Source organism: Anticarsia gemmatalis, chromosome 6 (genome assembly GCF_050436995.1).
Source record: "Anticarsia gemmatalis isolate Benzon Research Colony breed Stoneville strain chromosome 6, ilAntGemm2 primary, whole genome shotgun sequence".
NCBI lineage: Eukaryota > Metazoa > Arthropoda > Insecta > Lepidoptera > Erebidae > Anticarsia > Anticarsia gemmatalis.
Genome location: NC_134750.1, coordinates 2,916,609 through 2,943,701, shown reverse-complemented (window position 1 = coordinate 2,943,701; position 27,093 = coordinate 2,916,609). Strand labels below are relative to the sequence as shown.

At 34.2% G+C, this 27,093-nt stretch overlaps 1 protein-coding gene across 1 annotated transcript in view; it reads left to right on the top strand.

Annotated features, from left to right (window-relative positions):
* Positions 1–3,228: 3,228 nt before the first annotated feature.
* The window catches only part of LOC142973488 (uncharacterized), a 39,391-nt gene continuing 15,526 nt past the window's right edge, over positions 3,229–27,093 (top strand). The window contains exons 1-4 of the mRNA XM_076115224.1: positions 3,229–3,496; positions 22,709–22,872; positions 23,326–23,488; positions 23,818–24,049. Of these exons, the coding sequence (XP_075971339.1) occupies positions 3,473–3,496; positions 22,709–22,872; positions 23,326–23,488; positions 23,818–24,049 (583 nt within the window). The 5' untranslated portion in view covers positions 3,229–3,472. The remainder of the gene's footprint in view (positions 3,497–22,708; positions 22,873–23,325; positions 23,489–23,817; positions 24,050–27,093) is intronic.

The window sequence follows — 27,093 nt, the reverse complement described above, 5'->3', positions numbered from 1 at the left end:
ATATTTTTTGTTTATTATATGCAGAGTAAGAGTTTGTGTTATCTATATCAATCCTCATTAGTAGAGCTTATCGTGACCATTATTGATAAACTTTGTAGGCAAACGCGTATTTCTCTTATCTTAAGGTCAGTGGACAATTACGTTAGAGTCACCCTTGAGTAGGCCTTTTGAATGACGGAAAAACTGTGATCTTAATTAATTATAAAAAAAATAAAACAGCAGTTTCTTAAGTTCTTTGTCAGATTCGTAAGGGAAGTAGAGAGTTTGACTTGCATTTCGATTTGTTTGCTCCAGACAAGCGGACCTCATGTTAATGAAATACCCTCATGTTGTAGTAGCCTGAACTCAATTTGGTATTAGCGTGCCATAATACAATGAAAATAGGCTAGAGCTAGGCTAAAAAAAATGCTATTTTAACATTGAAATTCCCAAACGTATTGTTTAACATTTATTAGAATGTTAACTGAAATAATTCATAAATTACCAGGAAGTTAAAGGTACCTTTGTGCTCATAAAAGGACAATAGGATATAGAGTATCTTGGACCATATAAGACAATTACACTAAAACCCGTAGATATAATGGTATAAAGCTCCAAGTTAAGTGAGTCATACAACTGCAATTTTCCGCTTTTATTTATGTAATCTACAATATTTGCCACTACTTATAAAAAGTAGGTATAGGTTGTTACGTAGCAAAATACTCTGAAAGGAAAAAAATATACGAGTCGTATGAAAACACATTACAGCATATATTGTACAAAAGGGTAAATATAAAGATTTATTTCCGGATAAAACACAACAAAAACTCTATAACAAAAAATCTATCAAATTCCATGAAAACAATATTTACCCGTACATAACACAGAATGTAGTATAATATGCCAATTTGTAATATTTGTGGAAGTCTTAGTAAAAACTTTTAATAAGACTCTGAACAACCCCTTATTTCATAATCATATACATATAAAAAACCTTACAAGCGAAATGTATGTTACCCAAATCGATTTCCAAAATTACATAACTATTAAGAAACAGTTATCAAAAAAACTCCCATTAGATTTTTCAACATTACATACACGAGTACAAAAACTATGTTTCCTACAAAAAACCTGTACAAAAAATATTATATAACAGATATATAATTTGTTACAGCATATGTCTGTAACGTTAGATGATCCCTTCACTGCACGTTGCAACAGACTATCGCCTATCACTTGCAATGAATGATTAGACAAACCTATACGAACATTATTCGGTAGAACATCAATCACGGGTCACTGACTTTTTGTTGAGATTGTCTTGATGATAAAACTAATACCTGGTTTATGCATTGTTATTTGAATTATTTAAGATAAAGCTGTATGGTTGGAGTAAACTATTTAGTGAATAAAATGAAAACGTGACGGTGTCATAATTACAAACACATATTTTTGAGGCTTACCTTACTTTTTGATGATGATATGATTGATAAAGGGATCCTAGTGGAAATAGCGCATGGTCGTAATATCAGATTTTTCAGGAATTTCAGATATCTTGACTTCAGACGTAGACTTATCTTTCAGACTTTTGAGGTCATTTATATAGAAGTATATACATAAATAAAAATAAGTATGCCCTTCAAATTCTTTTACTGAAATTTACATGCCACAAATAAAAACAATTCTAATTTACCTATCGTCTTTACCGGGAATTGGCGCTATGTCTATAGAGAAGTGATAGTTTACTTTGAACGACTTATTTTTTTGTAAAATTTACCGTCCCATTGTTGCCAATGGTCTCCTTCAAAGTCCTTCATGGGTCTTTGCCCATTTTATGACAGTCCACAATGCACCAAAAGAAAATTCCCTCTCCCTCATAATATTTTACATTCAGAAACTAGATTTTTCAATACATTATTTTCTCGTAGTAAATAAAATGTAGAATATGGTTGACAAATCAGAAAAAGCTGACAATTTAGCCCATATATAACCCAATTGGGTAACAATTCATTACTTGTTGCGGGTGACTCTGCATAAGTAGTAAAAAATTAGTACATAACTACTTCAGATAATATAAACCTTTTTGTATAAACAGATAGTTATTAACTATTTAGTCACTGCTCATTATTGCAAAGACTAAAAACCCGTTCACAATCCATGCAGACTTGAAATTCCTTCTGAATTCAATCGCACCAGTGAAAATTTAACTTAACCCCCAGTACATAATATGTAGGTATATTAAAGAAACAAGGTAAATTAACGGGTATCCGAATTAGATTACTTATAAGTACTGTACAAAGTAACTTGCGAAGTTTGATTTTATCTAATCTACCGGTTGCGTTGGTGTCTTTTACTTGAACTTTTTTCTGTTGGGACTGAATCAACATAAATATTTAGGTGATCTCTTGTAAAATATATTGAAGAAATGTAGTACTAACTTAGTCTCCAATTTAACTGGCTATATGTTATTTTATTCGTATTTTCGATTATATTTTAGAAACCGTGATATCAAAAGACAATATCAAAATATTTCAAATATTTTGGTGAAACATTGTTTAATAATAAAGGAACCGGTAACTTATGAAAAAATAAGCATTCCTATTGATTTAAATCATAAATAGGTCATGTCAATCAAGTAGGTAGGTATTTCTTCTATGAATGTATTTACGACCTTTTTACCGCATCGCTGGCAGATTAAACCTATTTAGCGACTTCAAAAAGATACGATAATGAGATAAGAAGTTATTCCTTGCTATTTTAATTGTTTAGATCATTCATTTTTGTTTATACGTAGTAATACGTTGTATTGAAATCATATATTCTATATAAATTAAATGTAAATTTATGTTTTAAAATTACATAAAGTAAAATAGACCTACATATAAAAAATATTTAGATGAATCATTCTAATTGATCGTGGTTTATTTATAAGGCAATGACAATCTTGTCTTTGATGACATGATCTTTTTTACGAACCTTACATTTCGTTTTTTGTTTAACTCTATTATGAGTTTGACTATCTCGGTCACAAATTCGCAAATTCATCCCACTGGGTATACTTGCGTGCAATTAAAAACTTTAATTACATGCCTACAAGATTCAACAGTAGGATTTATACTATAATCACCTACTTATTAAGAGAAGCATCCGTCCCGAATGGCAAATTGATAACACAAGATGTTATGCGATAATTCACAATCGCTAGAGGGGATTGCAACTTTAAATAAAAAGAAAACACGTCGCCGTGGCCAGTGAGAGTGAGACGTCTAAGCGAACGCGCGCGAAAGTTGCGTTCCTATTTCAAACTTGGCGCCAATACAAACGTCACTTCATCCCGATCGCCATCTTTTTTCTTCCTGGAACAGGATTTAAATGTGTTTAGTCTATTTTTCGTGAATATTTTAAATTCTTTTACAATATTAATTTTGGTGTTTCGTGCTTGTGGGGTGACAGTGCAAGTGCTAAGTGACTTTCGCCCGTCTGTTTCCGTAGGATGATGAACATGCGAAATATTAAGGTAAGTTACCAATTCAATACCTACCTACTTGGCGACCACATACATATAGTATTGTTCTAAGAATTAATTAGTCCATTGTGCCTACAGAAACACATGTTCTAAAAAACAAAACAAGTAAATTCTAATTTGGTTTGTTTTCTAAGGTATGGGGTTTTTCTATCAGTTCATACCTAGTGTATTGTTTTCATTCAGTTGTCATTTGCCTTTGTTACAATTTAGGTATTCCTCTTCACGCCACATGTGACTTTTATAACACATTCAATATACCTACCATTATCTAATAAAGAAGCAAAAATATTAGAACCTCAACAAGCGTATTACACAATAAAAGAGACATTTGAAGCATTATGAAGTTTCTCTTCCACACAATAGTATTTAGCAAAAAGGTGAGAATACAATACGCTTGACTATCAAAGAAAAGTAAAATCAATAAATTCCTATGAAAGATATTATTATTTAATACTTTTTTTCGAACACAAGTTAACATTATTAATGGATTGAACGAGATTAATAAAATTATCCGCACGGCAGTTGCGTATCATTTTTATTATTCACGCTTATTGCTTAGTTGATTGATGAGATTGTGCGTTTATCTGTGCTACCAAGAAACTGTTTAAAAAAAGTTTTGGGAAAACAAATTGCTAAATTATTTTAGACGTTTATTTTTGCGGGATTCTTATACCTCCAAGATTCCGATTAAAAAAGTATTATCTAGAAACCAGCAAGTTTTTTTCGTGGTGTTAGATCATAAAATATAATCGGATCTTAATTTTACTGGCTAGTGACCAGTTTTTAAATAAAACTCCAAATGCAAATTATAACAATTCTTATATTTTTAAGTGAAAGCGCATACAAAAACAAGGCAAATTCGCGTTTCACCAAAGTTAATAAGATTATGGCAATTTGCCATTTTTACAAAAAGTTTACTAATACTTTTATATAGGAATACTTGCTTGAACGATTCTTAAAAACTATATTATGTTGAGAAATTTTACGCCAGTTTCGTATAAAAAATCCTATTCAGAAGCGTGTAATTAAGGAAATTAGTTAAGTTTCGTGAATTAATCGTGTTTTCCTTCGTTCAGTTATTGCATGCAGGTTATAAATACAACATATGTAGTAGATCATATTTGATAACGACGAACTGTTTAAAGAACATATCTAAATGTCCTCAGAAATGCGTAAACCGGTCGGAAGCGATTTAATGGCTGCCCTCTGGTGCGTGGACTACTCTTTGAGTACAGAGGGATACAGTAAGGGACAATTGTTCCATGATATGAAGTCGCGACATTCCGCGGCTTCTGCTAGACATTTTTTTTTCTGATGACCTTGCGCTCCTTATGCCCGTAGCATCGAAAAGGCATAGCATGTTATCGAATGGAAGACAATATCGCATCACTTCACCCTCATCCCTAGATAAAAAATAAAAATTTGCTACTTATAGACCGATTTTATATGCGAAAAAAAAGTATGACAGCTTAGTCTGTTATATTTTTCCCTGTTTTATTTACTATACGTAGATACTAATGTGTTGTCATATGAAAGTGAACAAAAAGTGCAATAAAATAATGACGCTACGTTCTTCCGGTTGAGATGGCTAATGTTATGCAAAACATGGCACAATTTCCCTACACCATACCACCTCTTTTTATAATAATAATAATAATAAGCCCGCAGGGCACCTCGAGGCGAGGTGACGGGGAGTAGCGACCCCGCGGTACCTGAGTGCTCCAGGGGGAAGTCACCCTTCCTCATCTCCGGCTTGCCTTAGTTGGCTGGTCGGAGTGAAAACTGACGAGGAAGCGGTCCCCCGCCTCTGGCTTGCCTTCATTGGCCGTCCAGAGTGGAGTCGCGAGAGCAGAGCTCCCACTCTGTTCGGAGGACGGATGCTGAGCGTAAGTGGCTAGTGGGCCAGTGATGCCGGACCCTCAGGGAGCAAGTGATCTGAGTTTAACGTCCAGCAAGGCCTCTCCGTCCTTCAGCCGCTCACGTCCCTGTTGCCCCCTTGTTGCATTCTGAGCGACTAGTTTGGGGGGCCCAGTTTGTGAGTTGGCGAGTCTCCGCCTGCCATTTATACGTGTTTTACATTGTTATAGGCAGGCGCCATAGTCCCCGTAGATACATAGTTTTCCAGTCCATCAGCACCCCATCCCCATAGCCCAAGTAGGTTTTTCCCATTAGTTTTGCCATAGCTCCGCACAGTCCGGTGATTGTCCTTGGGTGCATTTTATAGTGTAAACAGGGATTATCACCGGACTGTGACACCACACATTACTGATAGATTAAAGCTGTCTAAAAAGGGCCTCTACGTGTTGGCTTCGGCCCCACGCACGCCTACCAAATGTCCGGGACTCTGTAGTCCCGAGATATAAAACAGACGTACATAATAATAATAATAATATATTTATTTCAGACCATGTCCATAAAAATTAAGTACAGTGCTAAAGGATAAACTTAATCTAGGTAGCTGCAGAACTATCTGACTAATACACTCATAAACGCTTTCATAACGCCAGAGTCATATTTTTCAGCAATGACTTTCAGGATGCTATTGGTGCTGTCCCGCACTCTCCTTAATAAGGAAGCGACCCTTTTCCGAATAATGGCATGGAAGCCATCAACTCTAGATTCTACAAACATGTTGGAGGCACTACAGAATCGGGGCAGCCCCAACAGCATCCTGAACCTTTCATTTTATGAAGCAGGATGTTTGATTGCAATATTACGATTAAATGTTTACAAGAGCTCCCGAATCTTTTCGTGTTACACGAAGATTAAAGCGATCATGTATATTTCTTACCCTTTAACCCACAATGAGACCGTGGTTGCAAACAGAAAGCTTGTGCTGGTATCTGTATGTCCAAATGTAAATTAAACTAGGTATTTTTTCCCCGTGCAATGAAGCTTAATGGCTGAAACAAATAACGATATATTTGGCACCCAAAGTACAGTAATAAGCCTTTTTAAAACCATATATCAACCTCTAATTGTAATTCGTGGGACGAGATTATTGCAACAATCCTTCACGTCTTAAAATTATGCATAATATTGGTAAATGCACCCACGAGATAACATTTAATATGAACTAATCAAACATTGTGTGACTATCACACACGAACATTATTTTACACGACTATTAAAAGCCTAATTGCATGAGTTTTTGTGTCAAGAATGTAAGTTCACAGCACAGGTCATGTTCTCATGCAGTAATTTTTATCTTTGCCTGCCGTAAAATACGGGTTGCGAGGATTTTTAATCAAAGATATCCATCTCAATTGCTCATGATCATTGTGTGGCTAACATGAGTAGAAAAATGGAAATCTTTTGGCAACACACACGCAAGGTCGTAAAGGTGTCTATAGTTAGTAATAGTGAAACGACAATGTCCCAGTTATTAAATAAGTATTACAAGTGGTAAAGTTACTTTTATTATAAAATTAAAAGGATTTTTTTATCAATAAAAAAGGAATTTTCTAGAAGGATTCAAGTACTTACCTACTTATAGCAAAACCAAATATTTAAACCATGTCAATTTTATTACAAGGACGATATATCGATAAATTCATAGTTTTATTGCTAGTTATTGTAACCTAAATTGCTAGTCACGTAAAGCTTGGAAATATGCCAAACTATTAGCATTCAGCAATTTAATACCTTCGTTTAGATAAAACCTTTGCAATGACCAAAATATAAAAAAATATAGCTATTACTTTATTAGCTTATTTTTTGGTCTTATCTAAGTGTTTAGATACTGCTGATCATGATGACTTGGGTTCAATATCCAGGTCGGGCAAAGGGTTAATAATTCGTCATTCGATTGTGGGTTATTCAATACCAGCATATCTCTTTGGATATTACTCCTTAAAAAATAATATCGATTGTTTCCTAAAAGCCTGCTAGTTGCTTTAGAGAAGATCTCTGACGAATACTCCTTTTAAGGTGATGGCTTCCAGCTTTTCCATTTGATGAAGATGCATGGTAACTTTTAAGATTACACTGATGGTAAGAAGACGACGTGGCATTATTTGAGACAAATCAGTTTGTGACCACTGCCAATGACACCTGTGCCGAAACGTCAAGAAAACTGTTTTGTCTGTTTGTCGACACTGCGTCAGAATATGATAGAATTATTTAATTCGTTGTCACGTTCCCAAATCGATTAGATAAGAACCTGTAGAAGCCGGTATAAAGAAATCAATTCAGAGGCTTTTTTATTTCCTGTCAGTTCAGTTTACGCAACTAGAGTAGTGAATGTATTCCAATATTTATTTATAACATATTTCGTCATAGATGAATACCTTACTTTTATAGATGCAACACTTGTGTTTGTATGTGCAAATGGCTGGTTAAAGTACTTTATTTTATGTTGGGAAACTTTGAATCCGTTGCGTTAACACTTATAAACGAGTGAACGTAAACCAAAGTTATTAAATATATGAGTATTAATTGGCCGATTTTATGATATATTACACAAATTACAAATTAATATTACAGTTTCATTCGCAGGTGAATTTTCATCACATGTGCCATTAGTATAGGATTAATTTGAAATGCTTTTCATTTATCGTTTCCGTGTCTAGCGCAGCAATGGAGAATGTTACTTGGAATGCCAAATCGCTTGAAATTTTGACTCAGTTAAGCCTGTACATGTACATGAAAACTAGTTTTTGTTTTAGTCAAAAATACCAAGTAGTTTTGATTTTACAAGCATTCAAAGTTTCAAAAAATATCGAGTCCCGCTAACAGCGTGACGTCATAGTACACCATGCCGCGCGGGCCGCGTCCCGCTTAATATCAAGTCTACAGCCGTAGATGTAATAGCTTATGCAGTATTTTGTTGTGTTTTCGTCTGCTTATTACATTTAAAGTGTAATAATAGTAAATATTATTAAAAAAGACTATGTGAGCCAGACTTAGCGTAATGTACAATGACGTCACACCGACTCGCGCGGTTACAACTTGTTTTACTTATAAATCGGAAAGTAATTCACGTATCAAAGTAATTCTTTCACTAGTATTTTTTATTTTTAACAGAGAATATGGAGAGCTAATAACCCAAATTTGTTAACATTATCCATTGTATATATAGCTCAGCAATTGTGTCTAGGTCAGATATACAGCTCTAAACAATTGAGAGCCTGATCCTAGGGACAGAAAGGTTATTACATAAAATTTTGAGAGTGGTACCTACTATAACACTCAATATAATTATGCACTCCGTTTATTGTTTAACCGAATAATTGATTGATTTTTCGTGTGCAGACAAACAGACTTTGTTTTCTTGTACGCATTATATTATCTTCACGATAAGTAAAGGAGATGAACTTCACAATTTTGAGTCTAATATCGTTGTTCACTGTGAGGCATTAGCCAATTAATTCTAAACTCATCATCTTCGCTAGGCGAGTATCGTCGCGCTTCAACCTCACATCATTACCGCTCATTAGGGGAAAACAGCGTTTAATAACTCGCTTAGTGACAGCAACTAAAGGCGATAATTGCCTGTCTTGCTTTGACGGTTAGAGAAGGGTGTCACTTCCTATAACACTTAGAATCGAAAATGGATTCAAGCGAATTTGTTACTTAGATTCCTAGATTTTTTAAGGAAAGTGCAAAGGACTTTCAGAAACTATTTTGACGGACATTTGCACCTCAAAATTGGAAATAATCTAAGTACGTAGAAAGCCAGCCATCTTAAAAGCTTTCGGCCACTAACGCTCAAAGATTGTCACAAACGTATGTAAGTGTTAATTGATTTCTGCAACCCACGTGACTTCGAAAAGTTACTGACGCGTAACATCTTAGCCTTGTAGAAACGATCGATAGTACTGCGCTAAAATAATGAAGAAAAAAATAATTTACATCGATTAAGAAGTAACTGTTGATCCACCAAGCTCGTCCATCAGTGTCGTTTGCTTCTATTTTGGCAAATATAATGCTTGCTTTGAAGAAGTGCTCGGGGAACTGATCGATCTGTCATAATCGTAGTCACGCTTAAAGTACCTTCATTGTCTTAGGCTCCCCACGTAAGGCTTTATTTATTACTCTCCTGGCTAGACGATTACGGAACAACTTCTCATTAGCGAGTAAACAAAAGCCTAAGTTTCCGTACTACACACGTCTTCACTTCGAAAAAACAATGGGCCGTAATTATTCGGCCTACTTGTTCTCCTTTTTTTTTACTTTTTTACCTATCACGTAATAGGTGAATGACATTTTTTATTATTCATAATAAGATAAAAATAAAAAAAAAACCGGTGGAATTAAGCAGATTTCATTTTTATTTACATTAAAATTAAACTAGGTGTTACGTAGCTTAATATCAAACTGTAATAACTAAATAAATATAGTAAAGAATCCACCACAACTGCAATGTATATTTAGTTAATTCTATCTATCCATGTCTTTATTTCATTCGATTTTATCTTCTATGGTTTTTAACCAAGAAATTTAAGTTTTGTTTTCATAAGAAAATGTAGAGAAAAATTCGGTAACAATAAACTATTCCGTGCGTGGTAGTTTCACTGACAAACGCGGCTATCAATCAGCAAACATAACATTACATGATGCGATGTAACCGCCAGTTAGATCCTCTTCGTCACGACCACTGATCTTAATGCTATTTCAAATGTACTTGTTACGTAACATAAATAAATACACGTGTCTGTGACTTATCACTGTTACAACGAAATGTTTTGACAATGTGTTCAAGTTATTTTGGTCAACTTTCTTTACCAGTATTTTGGCCATTATTTCGATAGGCTGTTGCGTAAATGTTTTTAGGACGAATCCTGGTTCAGGTAAAAAGGCTATTACGAAATTGTTCTATAAAACAATTTTCATAGACAAATTAGAAAATTCGAGTCAACAGGCTTTGGAATGTTTGTAATTCGTCGTCGTATCTGTATATCGGGTATTTAACTATAGGGTTAAATAAAAGCGTTAAAATAGTCAATTCGATTTGCCAAACTCCCACGAGACGATTTATTTAGTGGTGGTAAAACTCGTCACCGTCAAGTGTTATTGACATATCTTTGTGTGATGAGCACGAGTATATGTTCTGAGCCTGGTTGTGAATTTATCTATATAAGTATGTATTTAGAAGTATATAAGTATGTTTATCAGTTATTTGGTTACCATAGTACAAGCTCTGCTTAGTTTGGAATCAAATGACCGTGTGTGAATTGTCCCACTATATTTATATTTATTTATTTTATTTTATTATTTGACAAGAAAATAATGATTGCAAAAGTAGCATTGACAATATAACCCAGGGAATTTAACATTTGCTTTATTAGAATCGATTCGCAAAAAATAACTTGCTTCTTTCTTCTGCCGCTTTTTATTTTTTATAAATAATTTCCTTGAATTCATTATGTTGCCACTATTTCAATTCAGATATTGCATCACAAGGAAAGGCCCAAACTTACTTTAACGTGCGTAAGATTACCTACAGGCAGGAGATCCGCTACATACGAACATTTGGAATCAAAAGCCATGCCGTGGACAAACAAAGTGTGACGTATTCCACGTATAATATCGATCATGTCGGACGTTGACATGTAACGTAACACCGATTGAAAGCGAAGTCGTTTTGCTTTCTGAATACACCGTCCGGTGTCGGCCAAATTATAAACATTACTATATTTAGTTGTAGCGTTTATCGATAGAAAGTGTCCCCGCTGTTCTGATGATCATTTTTACTGTGTTCTTTATGACATACTTAAACACGACGTAGAATATTTCCTTAAATGTGTTATTTTCGATCTTATCTTCCTGTAGCGAAAAATTAATAGAAATATCGAAAAAATATTTATGGCAGAAATAATATTTTTAAGATGAAGGTTTAAGAGGAAATTCGTCATATCGGTTCAAAAGATACGCAATAACGAATTCCTAAACCACAATTATCGTAAAATCCATGCAATATTACTTCAACTGACATAATAGTCCGGTCAAATTAGACCAAAAAATCAGTAAACCCACGACAAATTCAGGGGAAGCTGAAAATTCTTAAAATTGTTTAAATTATAATTATAAACATTGTCTTAAAAGTCCCAACCGATCCCATGTAAGGAAAAAATTTTAGCGGGGTAATAAGGTCCAAAAAATGAGTTTTTCGCGATTTTCTTGAAAACGGTAAGTTTTATCGCAAAATTACCCCAGACATAATTTGTAGATCAGGGAATTTCCTATAAAAAAGGTATCAATAATTTTTGCCCTAAAAGCCACCGCTTCTGAGATATAACGATGCAAAAAATTGCGAGCGTCATAATACACTCATACACTACTTCAACTTGCTTTAGCAATTATAATATTAAAAGAAGTTGAAATCGATGACATCATGGATGCTGATTTAATAATTAATATCGAAAATATAGTAGATAATTTTTTTTCATACAATGATATTGAAAATGATGAAATATCTGAAGCTTTACTTAATAAACTGAATCAAAAACTTAAGGATTATGAGGAACGAGGACCAACAGCGAAACTTTGGATTCAATATTTTTATATGGTTTCAATTCTTAAAGAGTTTTTAAGAGCTGAACGTATGGGGGATTGGAAAGCTCATTTAAACTGCGTCAAAGAAATGCTTCCTTACTTTCACGCGTCTGGACATTTTCCGTATGCTAAGTCTGCACACCTATACTTGCAGGATATGCTACAATTAGAGAATTTCATAGATCCTGAAGTCTATAAAAAATTTTCAGAAGGATTCTTCACTGTGAGACGTTCAGACAAATTAAGCTGTGGCTCTTCAACGGACATGGTAATTGAGCAGTCTATGATGAAAGCTATGAAGACAGATGGAGGTATTGCTCGAGGAAGAAGCACAAAACAGAGTGTCATAAGTAAATGGGTTTATAGTATGCATGCAATGAATACAGTTTGTGAAAAATTAGAAGATCTGGCTAATGTTAGGATGGATACGACCGAGCAGCATGTTGATGCAAGTGATTCACGAGTAAAAAAAGATGCTAAAGACTTACGAAAACTTTTGGAATGGTTCTCAATACATAATCCTTTTCCAGAAGTTTTGCATCGTTATATCTCAGAAGCGGTGGCTTTTAGGGAAAAAATTATTGATACCTTTTTTATAGGAAATTCCCTGATCTACAAATTATGTCTGGGGTAATTTTGCGATAAAACTTACCGTTTTCAAGAAAATCGCGAAAAACTCATTTTTTGGACCTTATTACCCCGCTAAAATTTTTTCCTTACATGGGATCGGTTGGGACTTTTAAGACAATGTTTATAATTATAATTTAAACAATTTTAAGAATTTTCAGCTTCCCCTGAATTTGTCGTGGGTCAAATGTCTAAATTGACCGGAGTATAAGAACTGGTAAGGTAAGATAATGATCTACTCAAGATACTTTAGCCAAAATTCATGTCCGTAAAACATCCGCACAGTTACAGAGAGATAAGCAAAGTCCAAGAACTTACGTGAGGACATTATCGATGATTTGCATGAGAAGTGAAGTTATGCAATAGTATTGTGTATTTCGAAGATTTCACACACATTTCCCCGTAACAGTAGCGACCTAGTTAATAATGCGAACGTTTTCTTGATTGTCCTGTATGACTAGAAAAATATAATTTGTACATTGAAAAGGTTATCTAAGTACATGTAAAATGTATATGTAATATGTGTAAATGTCACATTATTTTACGTTATTGTTTAGTTGAAATGGTAGTAGATGGTGCAGCCATGCAAACATAAAATTATTTCGATAGAATTTAAAATAAGTATTCTAACCACCGGTAGGTAGATGATGCCAGTGATGACTTCAATGAATTCTTATGAATTGTTTTTATGTACAAATATTCTATGTTCGTATTTCCTTCTTTAGAGTAATTTGATTTTAAAACAAAGAATTTCACAGAAAACGAGAATTTTGTTTAGTAAGATGCGTTTCGGCTAAGTTATTTTAACTATCAGTATCTTAAAAGTTATTACGATGCGATCAGACGCTGTCGTGGATTTTGACACAGTTTCGGCTAGACATCGCCTCTAGACAAATTGTTATAGGAAAGTTTGTTCACAAAATATGTTACTACATCAATTATGTAAATATGTATGGGCTGGCCTACAAAACGTTAGACAGAATTGTTGAGTCTTATAACATTACTGTGCCTATGTAGGAACTATTTACATAAAAAAAACTTTTTACAACGTTCTTTGACTGGTAATAAAAGAGGCAGTAAATTCCAGAATTACTGACATTGCTTGGTATTTGCGTCAGCTCTTTTATCGTGTTTATTTTGTATTCGTATCAAATTAATAAAAAAAAATTATCATGTTATATTTTGTGAAATTTGATAAAATATCACCAGTGTGATACAGAATGTTAGACAGTTGAAACAAAATCAGGATTGAACTGCTGCGATATCGCAATAAAAAAAAAATCTATGTACAAAGTTATCGAATACTCTATTTTTGTCGCCAAAATAACGCATTCGACACATATCATCGCATAAATCGGATATTGACTAGACAATATTATTGTCTGTGTACAAAGTTACGGACAGTAGACAATAATATAATACTCATAATAAAATCGTATAGTATGGCCATTCACTCGCAGAAGGCGAGTTAAGCGAGTGTTTGTACTGCACTTTAACTTTCACCGCCTTCCCATCTGACAGACTCTTGCGCAGGTTATAACAAAACGCATGTAGGAACAGGATATGTTTACACCTGTTATTACAGTTGCTCTAAAGTGTATAATTTAACGCAATGGTACCTATTATTTGCAAACTTTGCCAATGGGTTTTTACAAATATTGCACAAACTGAGCAAAAAAAGTTTGACTCATTTTACGTGTCCTGTTAGATACATATTAGCACCTACTGCGAAGCGATCTAACATTCCACATACGCCTACAAAAAACATTCTCCGTTATATACTTTTATCCTTGTATATCAAGGCAATACAATCATGTGTCATCATCATGGCTTAGCCTTTTTTTCCAAACTATGTTGGAGTCGGCTTCCAGTCTCACCGGATGCAGCTGAATACCAGTGTTTTACATGGAGCGACTGCCTATCTGACCTCCACAACCCAGTTACCTGGGTTATAACAGGATACCCTTCAGTAAGACTGGTTGTCAGACTTTCAAGCTTCTGACTACTGTTAACGACTGTCAAAGATCTTCGAAATTGCCAGCCGGGACCCACAATTTAACGTGCCTTCCGAAACACGGAGGAACTCGATATGTATCAGATGGTCACCCATCCACAGAACAACCTCGGCAAGCGTAGCTTAACCTCAGAGATCGATCCGCGCGGCTGTTGTTAACTAAGCCACGGGCTCCTCAATATATAATATATTAAATATATATAAATCTGTACCTGAATTTAGACATCATTGCCCTGTATTGTCAATGGTACACACATCTATAGCACTGAGTTTCCTGCCTATGCCTGCTTTATTATTCGATGATATATTTTACAACCAAAATTGCTGTATAGACTATCCTATGATAAATTTCCTTTTTTATAATAGAGTTATGCTGAAAACAAATTGTTGGTTTCCAAACATTCGGATCTCATAGAAATACCTAATTTTAGGAATCGATAACGTCTCCTTACCTATAAATAACTAAATATTTTGTGGCACCTTAAATTACAAAGTAAAAAACAGGAAATAATTTGTACGTGTAAGTTTGTGGGTCAATTGGTCAATTGGACCGTTCTCTAATTAATCAAACTTGTAAACAATCTGAACAACTTTTACTCACAGTTTAATACATAACACTTGCTTGCGGATGATGTCATCAACACGGACCAAAAATATATAGATTTATAAACAACAAACAGTTTTAATAACCCATCGTCGATAAAGATGCAGCAAAAGAATATTAAGGCAACTTTTTACAAAGTAACAGCTGTTATCTTTATGACAATCCATATCTAAAGAAACGTTTCTAAAATTATAATCTGTAAATGTAATAGGTCTGTAGCATATAAATTTGTGTGCTTGAATAAAGCATCCATATCCAACGTGTTGAATAAAGTTATTACACGAACAAGCTGTATTATGTATTATACAATAAGTCGTGATGGTCGGAAGATGTGGACCACTGCACAAAAAACTGGTAACGTACTTAGTAGAACAGTGTTACGACTTCACTATGTAAGAAGTTTTTTGTTACTCGATAACTAAAACACGTTTTAGCATTCATTTGGGTAATCCTGAGTGTAGTTTATGAACTTGTCAATTCTGTTATTAGCAATTAATTAAAATTCATTGTATTCCAATTAGTCAGCTTTTTGCATCACGAAAAGAAATATGTCAAATATATAAACACTAATTTACTAATGCGTTTAAGTACAAACATCATATTCATTTTAATTCAGTGATCATAACAAAAAAAAGCATCAAACTAGACTTTGAACCACTATCTACTTCGAATCAAAATACAGACCAAAACAACAAAACTAAAATGCATTCGAGCCATAAATGAGTAAAAGTTTGGTATAAATATTAATATCCACACATTGGTAGCGTCTGGCCGGACATGGAGGAAAGAAAGTAGTCTGCCCAGAGTTTTTCTGCGAACATTCCGGTTCAGACCCACTTGATAATGACGCGGGCACCTGTTCGACTATTGAATGCTTCCTTCATTAAAATGATTGCATGCCTTGGAAATTACTCTTGAAACTTTAAGTTTTAAGTCTAGTAGGCATTTAGTCAACTGTGTAGTACCTATATCACTGCCGGTCCCAAAGTCTTTCCATACATTTCAGTTAATTTTGATTAAAATTATTAATGATAGTTTAAGAATACTTTATTTTGCGCAAAATCTTGGCTCAGCAGAAAACGTTTTAAAAATACTTCGACCGTAAAGTCTTAATAAACCTCAATTTCAAATAATAAACAACGTCAATAAAATATTTTAGGAAAAGAGTTCAAATAATGGCGTTTAATAACTTGAGCCCCGATAGCTATTAGACTATTGCACTTTACACAACTAGCGTCTAAATACGTAAGATAGGTAACCTATGAAGTTAGCAGACCGTGAAAATGATCAACTTAGATCAGCAAAACAAAGTGCAACCACATATTTTTTATTCCTTAGTATAAACCTATAATACCTACTAATACTTCTGTTAAAAAAAACTAACATTGCATAAGTCCCATAATTGTTTACGCTACATTACACTTTTAGATCGAGGTCATCTCAGAAACGGATGTCATAAAAGACATGACTTCAAATTATATCCGATATTCTCCATATAGAGAAATGAGAAGTATTGCATAACAAGACTTGTTTAATGTCAGTTGCATTTCAAGCACTTTATAATAAGTGGATCTTTAACAAGATGTTTCGTAAGGGAAACGTTAGCATTTACTTAAGAACTGGAATCGCGGGCTGATATTATCACCACTTCTGCATACAACTTCAATATAAACAAAGAATAAGTGTCATGTTTTGACAAGTAACTCTTTAAATAGATGAGGAAGTTCTTAATATAGAACGTATTTGCAACATCGTATTGACGTGCACCTGTAGCGCAATTCTGTATTGTCTGTTCTGTCGAGTATCGAGAGTTTGACATTTAAAATGTACTGCCAAAATAGTTCTCACAGAGCTCGGTAGAGACGCTAAACAGATTTTTGTGTAAAATTTCTCGATAGCTAGCCGCTTGTCGGTAGTCGATAGTACCTAGTAAAGAATCGAGCTACTGGTTATTTGTGTTCTTGTATTTGCCAAATTTAAGGTCTGTCCTGTGTCATATAATAATAAGAGTAAATGAAACGACTTGACGAATACGTAAACATGTTAAACATGCTACTGTGACAATTTAATTTATATGCATTTGATGCAACACGCTCTTACTACACGTATTATTTATTACTATAATACTCACGTAATTGTTGTAATACGAAGATATTTAAGAAAATGAAGAGACACAACATTCTAGTCATAAAAAACGAAAAGAACTCCAGCACTAAGTATTAATTAAGATGACTCAAACGGTATGATGTAATATTAAAAATAATAAAAGTAAAGATTATTATGCAGTTGTTATGTCGGTACTTTCTTTCTTACTGTGAGTAAGGCATGCGTAACTAGAATGACTAGTTTGTTTACTCATCCTGTATTGCCATACACAATCTTACTGTTTTTTTTTGTGATATATCCACACAGACGTCCTAATGTTACAGGATATCCGTTTCCGCGTCTTGTCGAACTTATATTATGTGATATCTATCGTATTATTGGGTACATCTAATTAGCTCGAATCATGAGTTTGATTATGTTTCGAATTTGAAATAGAATAAACTTCGTCGCATATATCCCGCTTCATAATTAACAAGATATATATGGACTAACCTACTTCTTATTACCACATGACAAAAATATCTTGCTATCTTCTTCGACCTTACACTGTGAAATGTGAAATGTGAATTCAGTTGAATTCACTCTCTCAGACTATATCAAAATCCCACACGACAACAATTTCCATACATTATCATCTCCCGCTATTACAATAACAACAAAGGCTCAATCACAAATCCAACTCAAAATCTGGTTAAGAATTCCCACAGAACACTTTCTAAACAATCTAACAATCTAACAATCTTTACTGTGAAGCGAATTCTTTAACGGTTAAATGAGCACAGCCTTCTTCGAAAACCTAAAAACGTTTTACGTAACACTTACAAAATGGTTACCGCCCAATGTTTGAAATAAAAAATGTCTTAAAAGGAAACCGCTGTAGTGATGTTATTATGCCGGTTCAGTGCTCGCAAATTGCTGTATATATGACAGTTTTATAAGCACCCTGTAGGGTGTAATCGTGCTGTTTCCTTTAAGACGTTTATTCTTTAAGTGGGTGTCAGGGTGGTCATAGCATGGGCACAGGCGTGACGCGGTGGGTTCGATAAAACTACTATCTTTAAATTTGTCGAATATTAAGGTTATGGTTAACAATTGGGAGGAAACTGAGAGATATTAATCTAAAGGAGAGAAAAGCACAATCCTAAACCACTCAAGAAACATTAGCAAAAAAACATTTTATTTTATTAGTCATCTCTCGGCTATCAAATATGATTCATATTTCTTAGTGAATCCCGAATAAGCTTGTCTATATTATATAATAGTTAAATCGTGTTAGAAACATGATTTGCGTAGTCCTCTAAACGTCAATGTTCTTACGGTACATAGTATATTGTGCGTGAGTCGCCATCGCCAGCAACTTGAAACAGAAGAATTAAGTGATGATGATAAGTATGTTCCCGAAATAGTTAAACTAAGAGCTTGAATTTAAACTCACTGTTTATTAATATCTATGTTGCGCGTCAATAGTAGTTTAGAATATAAAAACCTGGACTACATACTTTTGTTAATGCCACCCTAATACGAAACTCTCAACTTAAAGCCTGTTGAAGCCTAGCACTGGCAAATATATCTGAGACAGACCGTCGAAACTGTAGATAAAATCATAACCTACATTTATATATAATTTTACCTATAGTTGGGGGATATTACCGAGATCAAAGAAATTTAAATGTCTTATCCTTCTGCTCTGACATAAAAGGAAATCATTTAGTTCCAAAACATTACGAAGTCACGAATCACGAATTTCAAATTGGGATATCCCTGTCTCAAATTGTAAAAAAAAACGCTATAAATTTATTTATCATATTCTCTCCAAGCCACAAACAATCAGAAAGATGAAATAGACTTTCTTAGCCGTGCCCTGCTAACCCACATACAAAGATTTCTCTAAGTGTTTAACACAATGGAATTAAAAATAATTGCTATAATTAATATGATGTCGGATGTATACGTTTACACACGCTGTGAAGATGTTTATACAAACAACTAACTTATCTTTTTTTCTTGAATTCTGTGAATTTCTGTGCCCTGTACAGTATAAAACTAAATTTAAAAATATTTTGATAATTACGATGAAGTGTAAATAGTCAGGAAAATGTAATTGTAAAAAAATGTACATTTAAGTACCTAATTGTAAATTGTATTCGTAAACAGTCGGCATTTCGAGGTAAACGTAAAGGAATACCTCAAAATAGGCATTTGTTTTAAAAAAGTACATTAATATTGTAGGTAGGTCAATGTTGTTTTTGCAATTAAGTTATTTGAGGTATTAACCTCAACGGGATTTTACAATACATTGTCGTGTTGTCGTGGTTACATATTAGTATGCAATTCCTTAGAATTCAGCCACGCGTCTCAGTTTGAGCGGTTTTCCTTCTATCTTACAATGGTTGTAGAAGTTTTATTGAACTTCTTGTAGGCAACAGTTAATTGGAATTGAAAAGGAAGAACACGACTAAATTTAAACCAATGTGACAATGAAGGTTACCGCCCTGGATACAGAAGCGTAAATTCAATCGAAGTTTTTTGACAATTTAAGAGACTTACGCGTGACTTTCAGACGCATTCTAGATCATAGAAAAAACTGTTTTTTTTAACTGATTAACTCGCGTTAAGTTTTGCGGCCCCTGAAATGCTGATGCGGACCAAAGCTCTGTTACAATTACAACCCTAAAGTTAATTACTAAAAGATGTCACATTTGTGTGTCATTTTAAGTTCATTCATACTTAACTGCAGTAGTTACGACATTACCACATGGGTTTATTTTACGTTGACGTCTTAAGAAAGTAAATTGTTTGTTCATTTTAACAACGTGATATAATTGGAAAAAACCTGTTTGCCAAGTCAATTACCTACACCTAAATTCAAAATGCATTAAAATATCTTCTTTTAAGGTTAACCGAAATTCAAGTAAAGCAGTTAAAATATATCATTTATGCAATACCAATTTTAAAACATTAACTCTTGTTAACATTTAAGAACATTCAGAATTTATACCACACTGCCCTTTGATACTTAAAATAGAAACTTTCGTAAAATATTTTTTTAAAAGACTACTATGTCGACATAAAGCATTCAAAGTCTCCTGATAAGACTGCTTTATGTCGCGAATTTAACAGATCTCTGAACTAAATTAATTAAGGATCAGGACTGATAATATATAAATATTCTCGAAGTTGGTTACCATCTATCCTTTTAAAAACATTCTTAAACTTATATTCCATTGGTGAAATTACCTACGTAATATATCATGAATGCAATAAAGAGCTGTCAATAAAGACAAATGTCAACATGCGGTAGTTTTCTCAAATACCACAGAAACCGGCTTGAAGCTATTTACATATTCTAAGCTAAGATACTGACCTTCCGGATATTACAATTTTCTCTATGAATGAATCATGGAACTATGTTAACAAAGTTTGAGTTTTCTTGGCGGTCAAGGTTTAATGATTTCTACTAAGCAGTGTGGATTAGGAAATATTATTTTCTCTTATTGAAGTAATGTTTGTATCTGCTGATCTCATAGATTCCTGATCTTGGCATTAGCTTATGTTGATGGGAAGAGGTATTTAGCTAATCGTGAACGTATTACTAAAACTATCTTGGTCTAGAATTGCAGCCGGTTATCACATAGAAAAACCTCTTCATTATAGTAACAGAGTCGTTTTCAATACTAATAAAAATATTCAAATTGCCTGTGACATTGAGTAAGAGAAATGTAACAACATGATGAACTTCTGACGCCTTATTGCACAATTACTTCAAGGGAAATTAATATAAAGACATACGTAAGAATAATAGTAATTACCTACATACACTCAATAACTTCATCGTAACAATTCATTTATCATACATCGTGTGCATTAAGTTTGCCGGTGACGCTCCTTCCTCCTTGTGCAGCTAACGGCGCGTGACGTAGAAGTCGCCGGCAAATGTTTAAGACACAAGTAGCAGTATTGCTCTGTTTTCTTACACTACCATGACCTTATTTGGACATTGAACCTATCGTAACTGGTTTAGCCGTTACGCAGGCACGAGGAAAATCCTGAGTCTAAGAAACATTGCACAGGATATGATTTTTTACTTGACAAGTAAATGAGCTCTTTGTTACTGTAAGACAACTACAACATTATATTAGTTTGTTTAGTGTAATCCCAATCACTTTAGTGACAAGTACCATTTTTAACGAATTTTGAGCATAATTTTAATAATATTATTTTCGGGTTTATGACCGAAAAATTTATATTAAAGGCCATCTTAAATTATTATACAGCTTCTGTTAGACCGGTGATCTGATGTGACTAGGTACATTTTCACAAAAACCTTTTCCTTTCCATTTCTGTGTGGAATGTGAAATGAGAAACTTTACCAATAGGCATGCACCTATCGAAAATATAAAATATTCTGGAAATTTTCGCCGCGTCTTGACTTACCAGTTTAACGACATTCGTATTCTGTCAATAGCATTGAGGCACTTAAGAAAGCGATTTTAAAAACAGTAGCACGTATACCATAACGAAGTAGATGTTATTCTATTTATATTAATAAATCAAAAAGTGCGCTTTATTTCGGATATAAACATACCATAATCTAATGTTCGCAGGTAATAAAAAAAAACAGGATTAACCCCAAATATAGTTTGCGCTTATTCACGTTAATTGTGTTATTATCAATATTAACTCCTGAAATTAGGGAAATTAAAATATGTTTATCGATTAATTTACGATAAAAAATTGTAACATTAACTACCAAGGAAAAAACCATAATAATTTGGTTGGCAAACATAAATGTTTTGTCGCTTAAAAAATAATGTTATGGCCACAACAAGCGGAACCATGTAAAGTGACGTCATCGGCGCGCGAGCATAAAAAACTTTCGCTTTTCACTGCCAAGGCTCGGCTCGCGGCCGCCTCGCGCCTCGCCGTCACACCATTATGTTCGTAACGATATTCCTATTGTTTCGTGTCACTCAAATTGTAGGAAATGCCGTAATGCAATGTTATCATTTCCTATACAACTTATTAAGGCAATGACCATTATTATAAAATATATCTTTATTACAAATTGTCTTGTTATTGTTATACCGTGTTTTGACGTTTTATTTTATGAGTCAGAACATTATGATACAGGGGTAACTTATTGATATCTTATGAATTTGAGGTCAACAAACTAATAAGAGAATATTATTCAATCAAGTAACAATGACAAAAAAAATATATAATACTCGTATTTTTAGGAAAATCCAGTAAATTAACACGCATGTTCTAATAACTACAGAAAACTAATTATAAGTATTTTACTGTGGTAAAAATACGTTTAAAACTGTCATAATAAACAGTCTGAATTCTTCTACAGTTATGGATCTGCGTGGCGTGCCTGGCGTCTTCGCTGGCAGCTCCCGCTCCATCACAGAGTCCTCAACTGTACCTGGACATCATAGACATGGCAGCCATCAGCAGGATGACTCCTCAGCAACTCGAGGCACTGGCTGAGGGTCTAGCGGCCGAGGAGATTATGAGGTAACCTAACAAACCCACGATCCATTAAGCCAAAATACATATAATGAATGAGTAATTTTTGTATCTGCGGTCTTACAATAGAATTCTTAAACAATTTGAATAAAGGGACTTCGTTGATGGGTATTGTATGATTCAATCTACCGTTATAGACCCTACTGTTTCTATATGTGGTCAAACACACTTCTATGAATGACCTGTGACGCGATGACGAATGACTGAAAATAATGGACATTCAGTGATGTCTAATCTAAAACCTAATAAGTTTGCAATAATATGGATAGTCTAAGACTTGCCTAAAAATAATTGGTTAGTTAATTACGTAAACTTACTTTAGTATTTGTAACCAGTGAAACCGGCAGATAAAATGAATATTTCAGTGTATCGTCTGCTCGTACAGACAAATAACGTGTATAAGTAGAATATGATAGTAAAGTGATACATTATCGTCCCTAGGACAAAACGGTCGTCAGCTCAAGCGCTAACGTCGGTAGTGTCCAAGGCATCATCAGGCCTTCAGAGCAAGGTCGGTCTCCTCGGACAAGCGTCTGCCTTCATAGGCTCAGCGTCCAGCAAGTCAGGCGGACACGACGAACACCAAGGATACTCTTATGAGCCAGTAAGTTTTTACTACATGTTTCATTTATAAAGTTCATTGGCCTTTCTAATCGAAACTAGAAACATTAATGTGGTAATTGGTGCGTAAATGATAATATATATGATTGTGATCTGTAGTGATTTGATCTATCTAACATTGACATTGAACATTCTTGGGAGGACCCCTTTTCTAGCTGTAGGGCCGTGTGGCTAAAAGTATCGTACATTTAATTTTAAAAAAGGGAGATCATATTAATCTTATCTTAATCAGAAATTGTGTTATGAAAATCATTGTTTTTTTATTTTCGTTCAATTATTAACTTAAATAGTAACCCACTATTTATTCTATAGCAAGACGAAAAATACGACTACTGGGGTCTGAAGAAATCAATCTTGTACACCCTATTCCAAGCTGTGAAGGCCATCACCGGAGGAGTGACTATTCTTAAGGGTCAACTGATCAAGGGAGGTGGTGCCCTCGCTGCGACCTTAGGCAAGGTCATCTCCGTCAAGGGTGACGCCGTCAGCAATCTCGGCAAGAAGATCGTCAGTTCTGCTGCCCTTAGTCAGAAGAAACCACACTGTAAGTAATTGAGTACTTTAAATGATGTAGAATTTTGACTGTAACGATGACACTTAAGCCATTTCAGCAGTTGCAAGGTGAGTTGTATGTAAAATTGAACTCGGAATTTGCGAAGAAGGACCAGATGAATAAAACAAAAATATTTAGTACAAAGCCACGTCAGAAATGATTCACTCTTATTTATCTGAAAGATTTAAGTGGTAATATGACATATCGTTCCTATGAAATATTGTTTATTAATTTGGTTAATAATAATTAATATTAACTTCCATTTTTACGTCTACTTGACGTCACAATATTTGATTAAATTGTAATGAATTAGCTTTAAACAAAACTAATCGATGACTAATTAACCACGGGTTCGTCACTCATAATTTTTACTAACCTACTTATATGCCATCATATCAATTAGGCAATGCTTCAAATTACGAAGTTAATGTGAACAGTTCCTGCTGAATATGAACAATGGGGCTAAGGAGGAAAATAATGCAACCTGAATCTTTCCTACTTAACCTTGCCTATTTTCTTCACCCTACTGCCTTTTGTCTTTACCTTCTCCTACAACCTTTGCCAATCAATCAAAACCTTTACCTATTCTCCAGGGGATCCTTTATGTATCATGTGCAATAGCACAGAAGCTCCTGCCCGACCTATCCGTATGCGAGGTGGAAAAGCCCTCAACATCCAAGATACAAAACCTGGTCCTGTAGTCAATCAATTCGCGGGTTACCCAGCCACCGTAAATCCTTCTATTTCGATCGACGTCAGAAGTGGAGCCAGCAGAAGTATTAATCGTCCTATAGAAGAAACAATAATGTTTGTGACACCAACACCTCCAGAAATGTCAACTGAGATAGAAAATGAGGAACAGGGCGAATTCATTCTTCTCAGCAATAGATTCAGTGGAAATGATGAAAATGAATTTACTACAACTGAAACTGACCCTCCTACGACTATTACGATGACTGTTACTGACCCGACAACGACATTTACTATGACTTTTGTAGTGGATGGTAGCGAAGACGATGACACTGAGGCGACAACAAGAGAACCAGAAATAGTATTAATATCAGGAGACTCAAGGAGCAGGCTCGAAGAAGGTGATGCTTTGACCACAACGACGATGTCTTCTACAACAGTCACTGACATTACTGAAGAAATAACAACAGAAGCTGCCACAACCAAAGCTCCTGAAGTTATCGTCATCTCGGGAGATGCTAAAAGCAGAGTTCAAGTACGAAGAAACGTAAGCAGCAAAACTAAAAAGTCGATACAAAGTGACAACAGTAATGCGTTTGTCAATTTTATTTGTGCTTTTATCCCTGTTGGCTTCAGAGGAGGCCAGTGTTCAGCGATAGGGCATTGATTGTAGTATTAAGTAAAATAATATAAGGTTGCTCTCTAAATGGCAAAATAAGACAGTTCCTACTGAATACACGTCTCTTTTCAGTGTAACAGGGACTATAAGCCAATATACAGTAGATATGAATTGCGGGTTACAATCCGAACGCCACCGAAATATGACCGAGATTATTGATCGCGATCTCTCAGGCAACAGCGATTATCTTTACAATAATGCTCTCTAATTACAATGTACAAATTTTTATATTGTTCCTGAAAGTCAAATATTATAATACAGTATGTACCTACCTTTAATATACTCAATATTAGTAAGTAACTATATTTCTTATTGTTATACAAATATAAAATGTTGATATAGAAAATGTTTTGTTATTTTATTGTAATCATTTAATATTGCACTGATAAATATAAGCATAATTTGTACACCACCCTGTATATAGCGACAGCACCAATAAGTTCACTGACTTAACACTCATACACATTATAATAGAAAATCATTATAACACGCATGGTAATAATTAATATTATGTATATACACTTGCACATGACCAAAAACCATTTGACAAGATTTTGTAGTTTTGCTTCACTACGTACAAATGTGTGCAAATATAATATTAAATATAAAAACTTAATTTCGTCGAAACACAAATACATATAAGAAAACAATACAGATAATGCACAAATCTCAGAATTTGTTAAAACAATAAAGATATTCCTCGAATAAAGTTATCAGAATATAAAAATACTAGCCCTAAATGACCAATAAAATAATAATGATTGACAATTGCACGTCATAATTGGTGACCGCAAGTAATTAATCATACGCATACATTACTGAACCCTTTCCCTAGAACACCAACCACAGATAAAATAATAAATTTACTGTTACCAACGCAATTAATGACGTGATGACCCATGTCATAACTTATCTAATTACCAGTGTTGCTACGTAACTATGTCATCATTGTTCAGTTACAGTTATTTACAGGAAAATCAGGAATGATGACGAATTGTTGCCTCATAGCATCGGTTACGTAATAGCAACGTCATTATTATATAGCCTAGATATTACAGGACATTTTCAATGTATGTTTATTATTATTGATATTATGTACATCCCATACGGAAAGCAGATAATTAATTGAATTATCCTCATTACTATAAAAATAAAATCTGTGGTCGGACATCATTAATGTTTCTTGTGGTTCTTTACTCGAGTTTTTATGTGGTGAAAAATCCCTTTGCCATATATCCTATGGGATTTTTTAAACCCATATTTATGTTCATCCTCATTGCTAGCTTCTATACAAACCTAGAGAGCTTCTACTTATTTGTTTCTTAATTAAAATAGACAATAGTATCCTCTCTAGTTGTTGACATTTTTGTGGTTTAGGAAATAGACTAGTTCTCACGTAATTGATTAATTTCCTTAAAGGTCTTAAAGGAAAATAAATAACCCACATTCTGAAGTGTTTTCAATGCTCAGGTGTCATGTTGTTATATGAAATTGCTTATTGCGCATTCAGTAGTAGTAATACGCAAATCGTAATATTTTACGCACATTAATGTTATTTCCTTGACCTGCAAACATGAATCTGTTAAATAGGGGCTCTATTATACTTTACCTGTTTTTGTTTACATCTTGTTCTGAGAACTTATAGGACTGGATTCATGTTCACAAA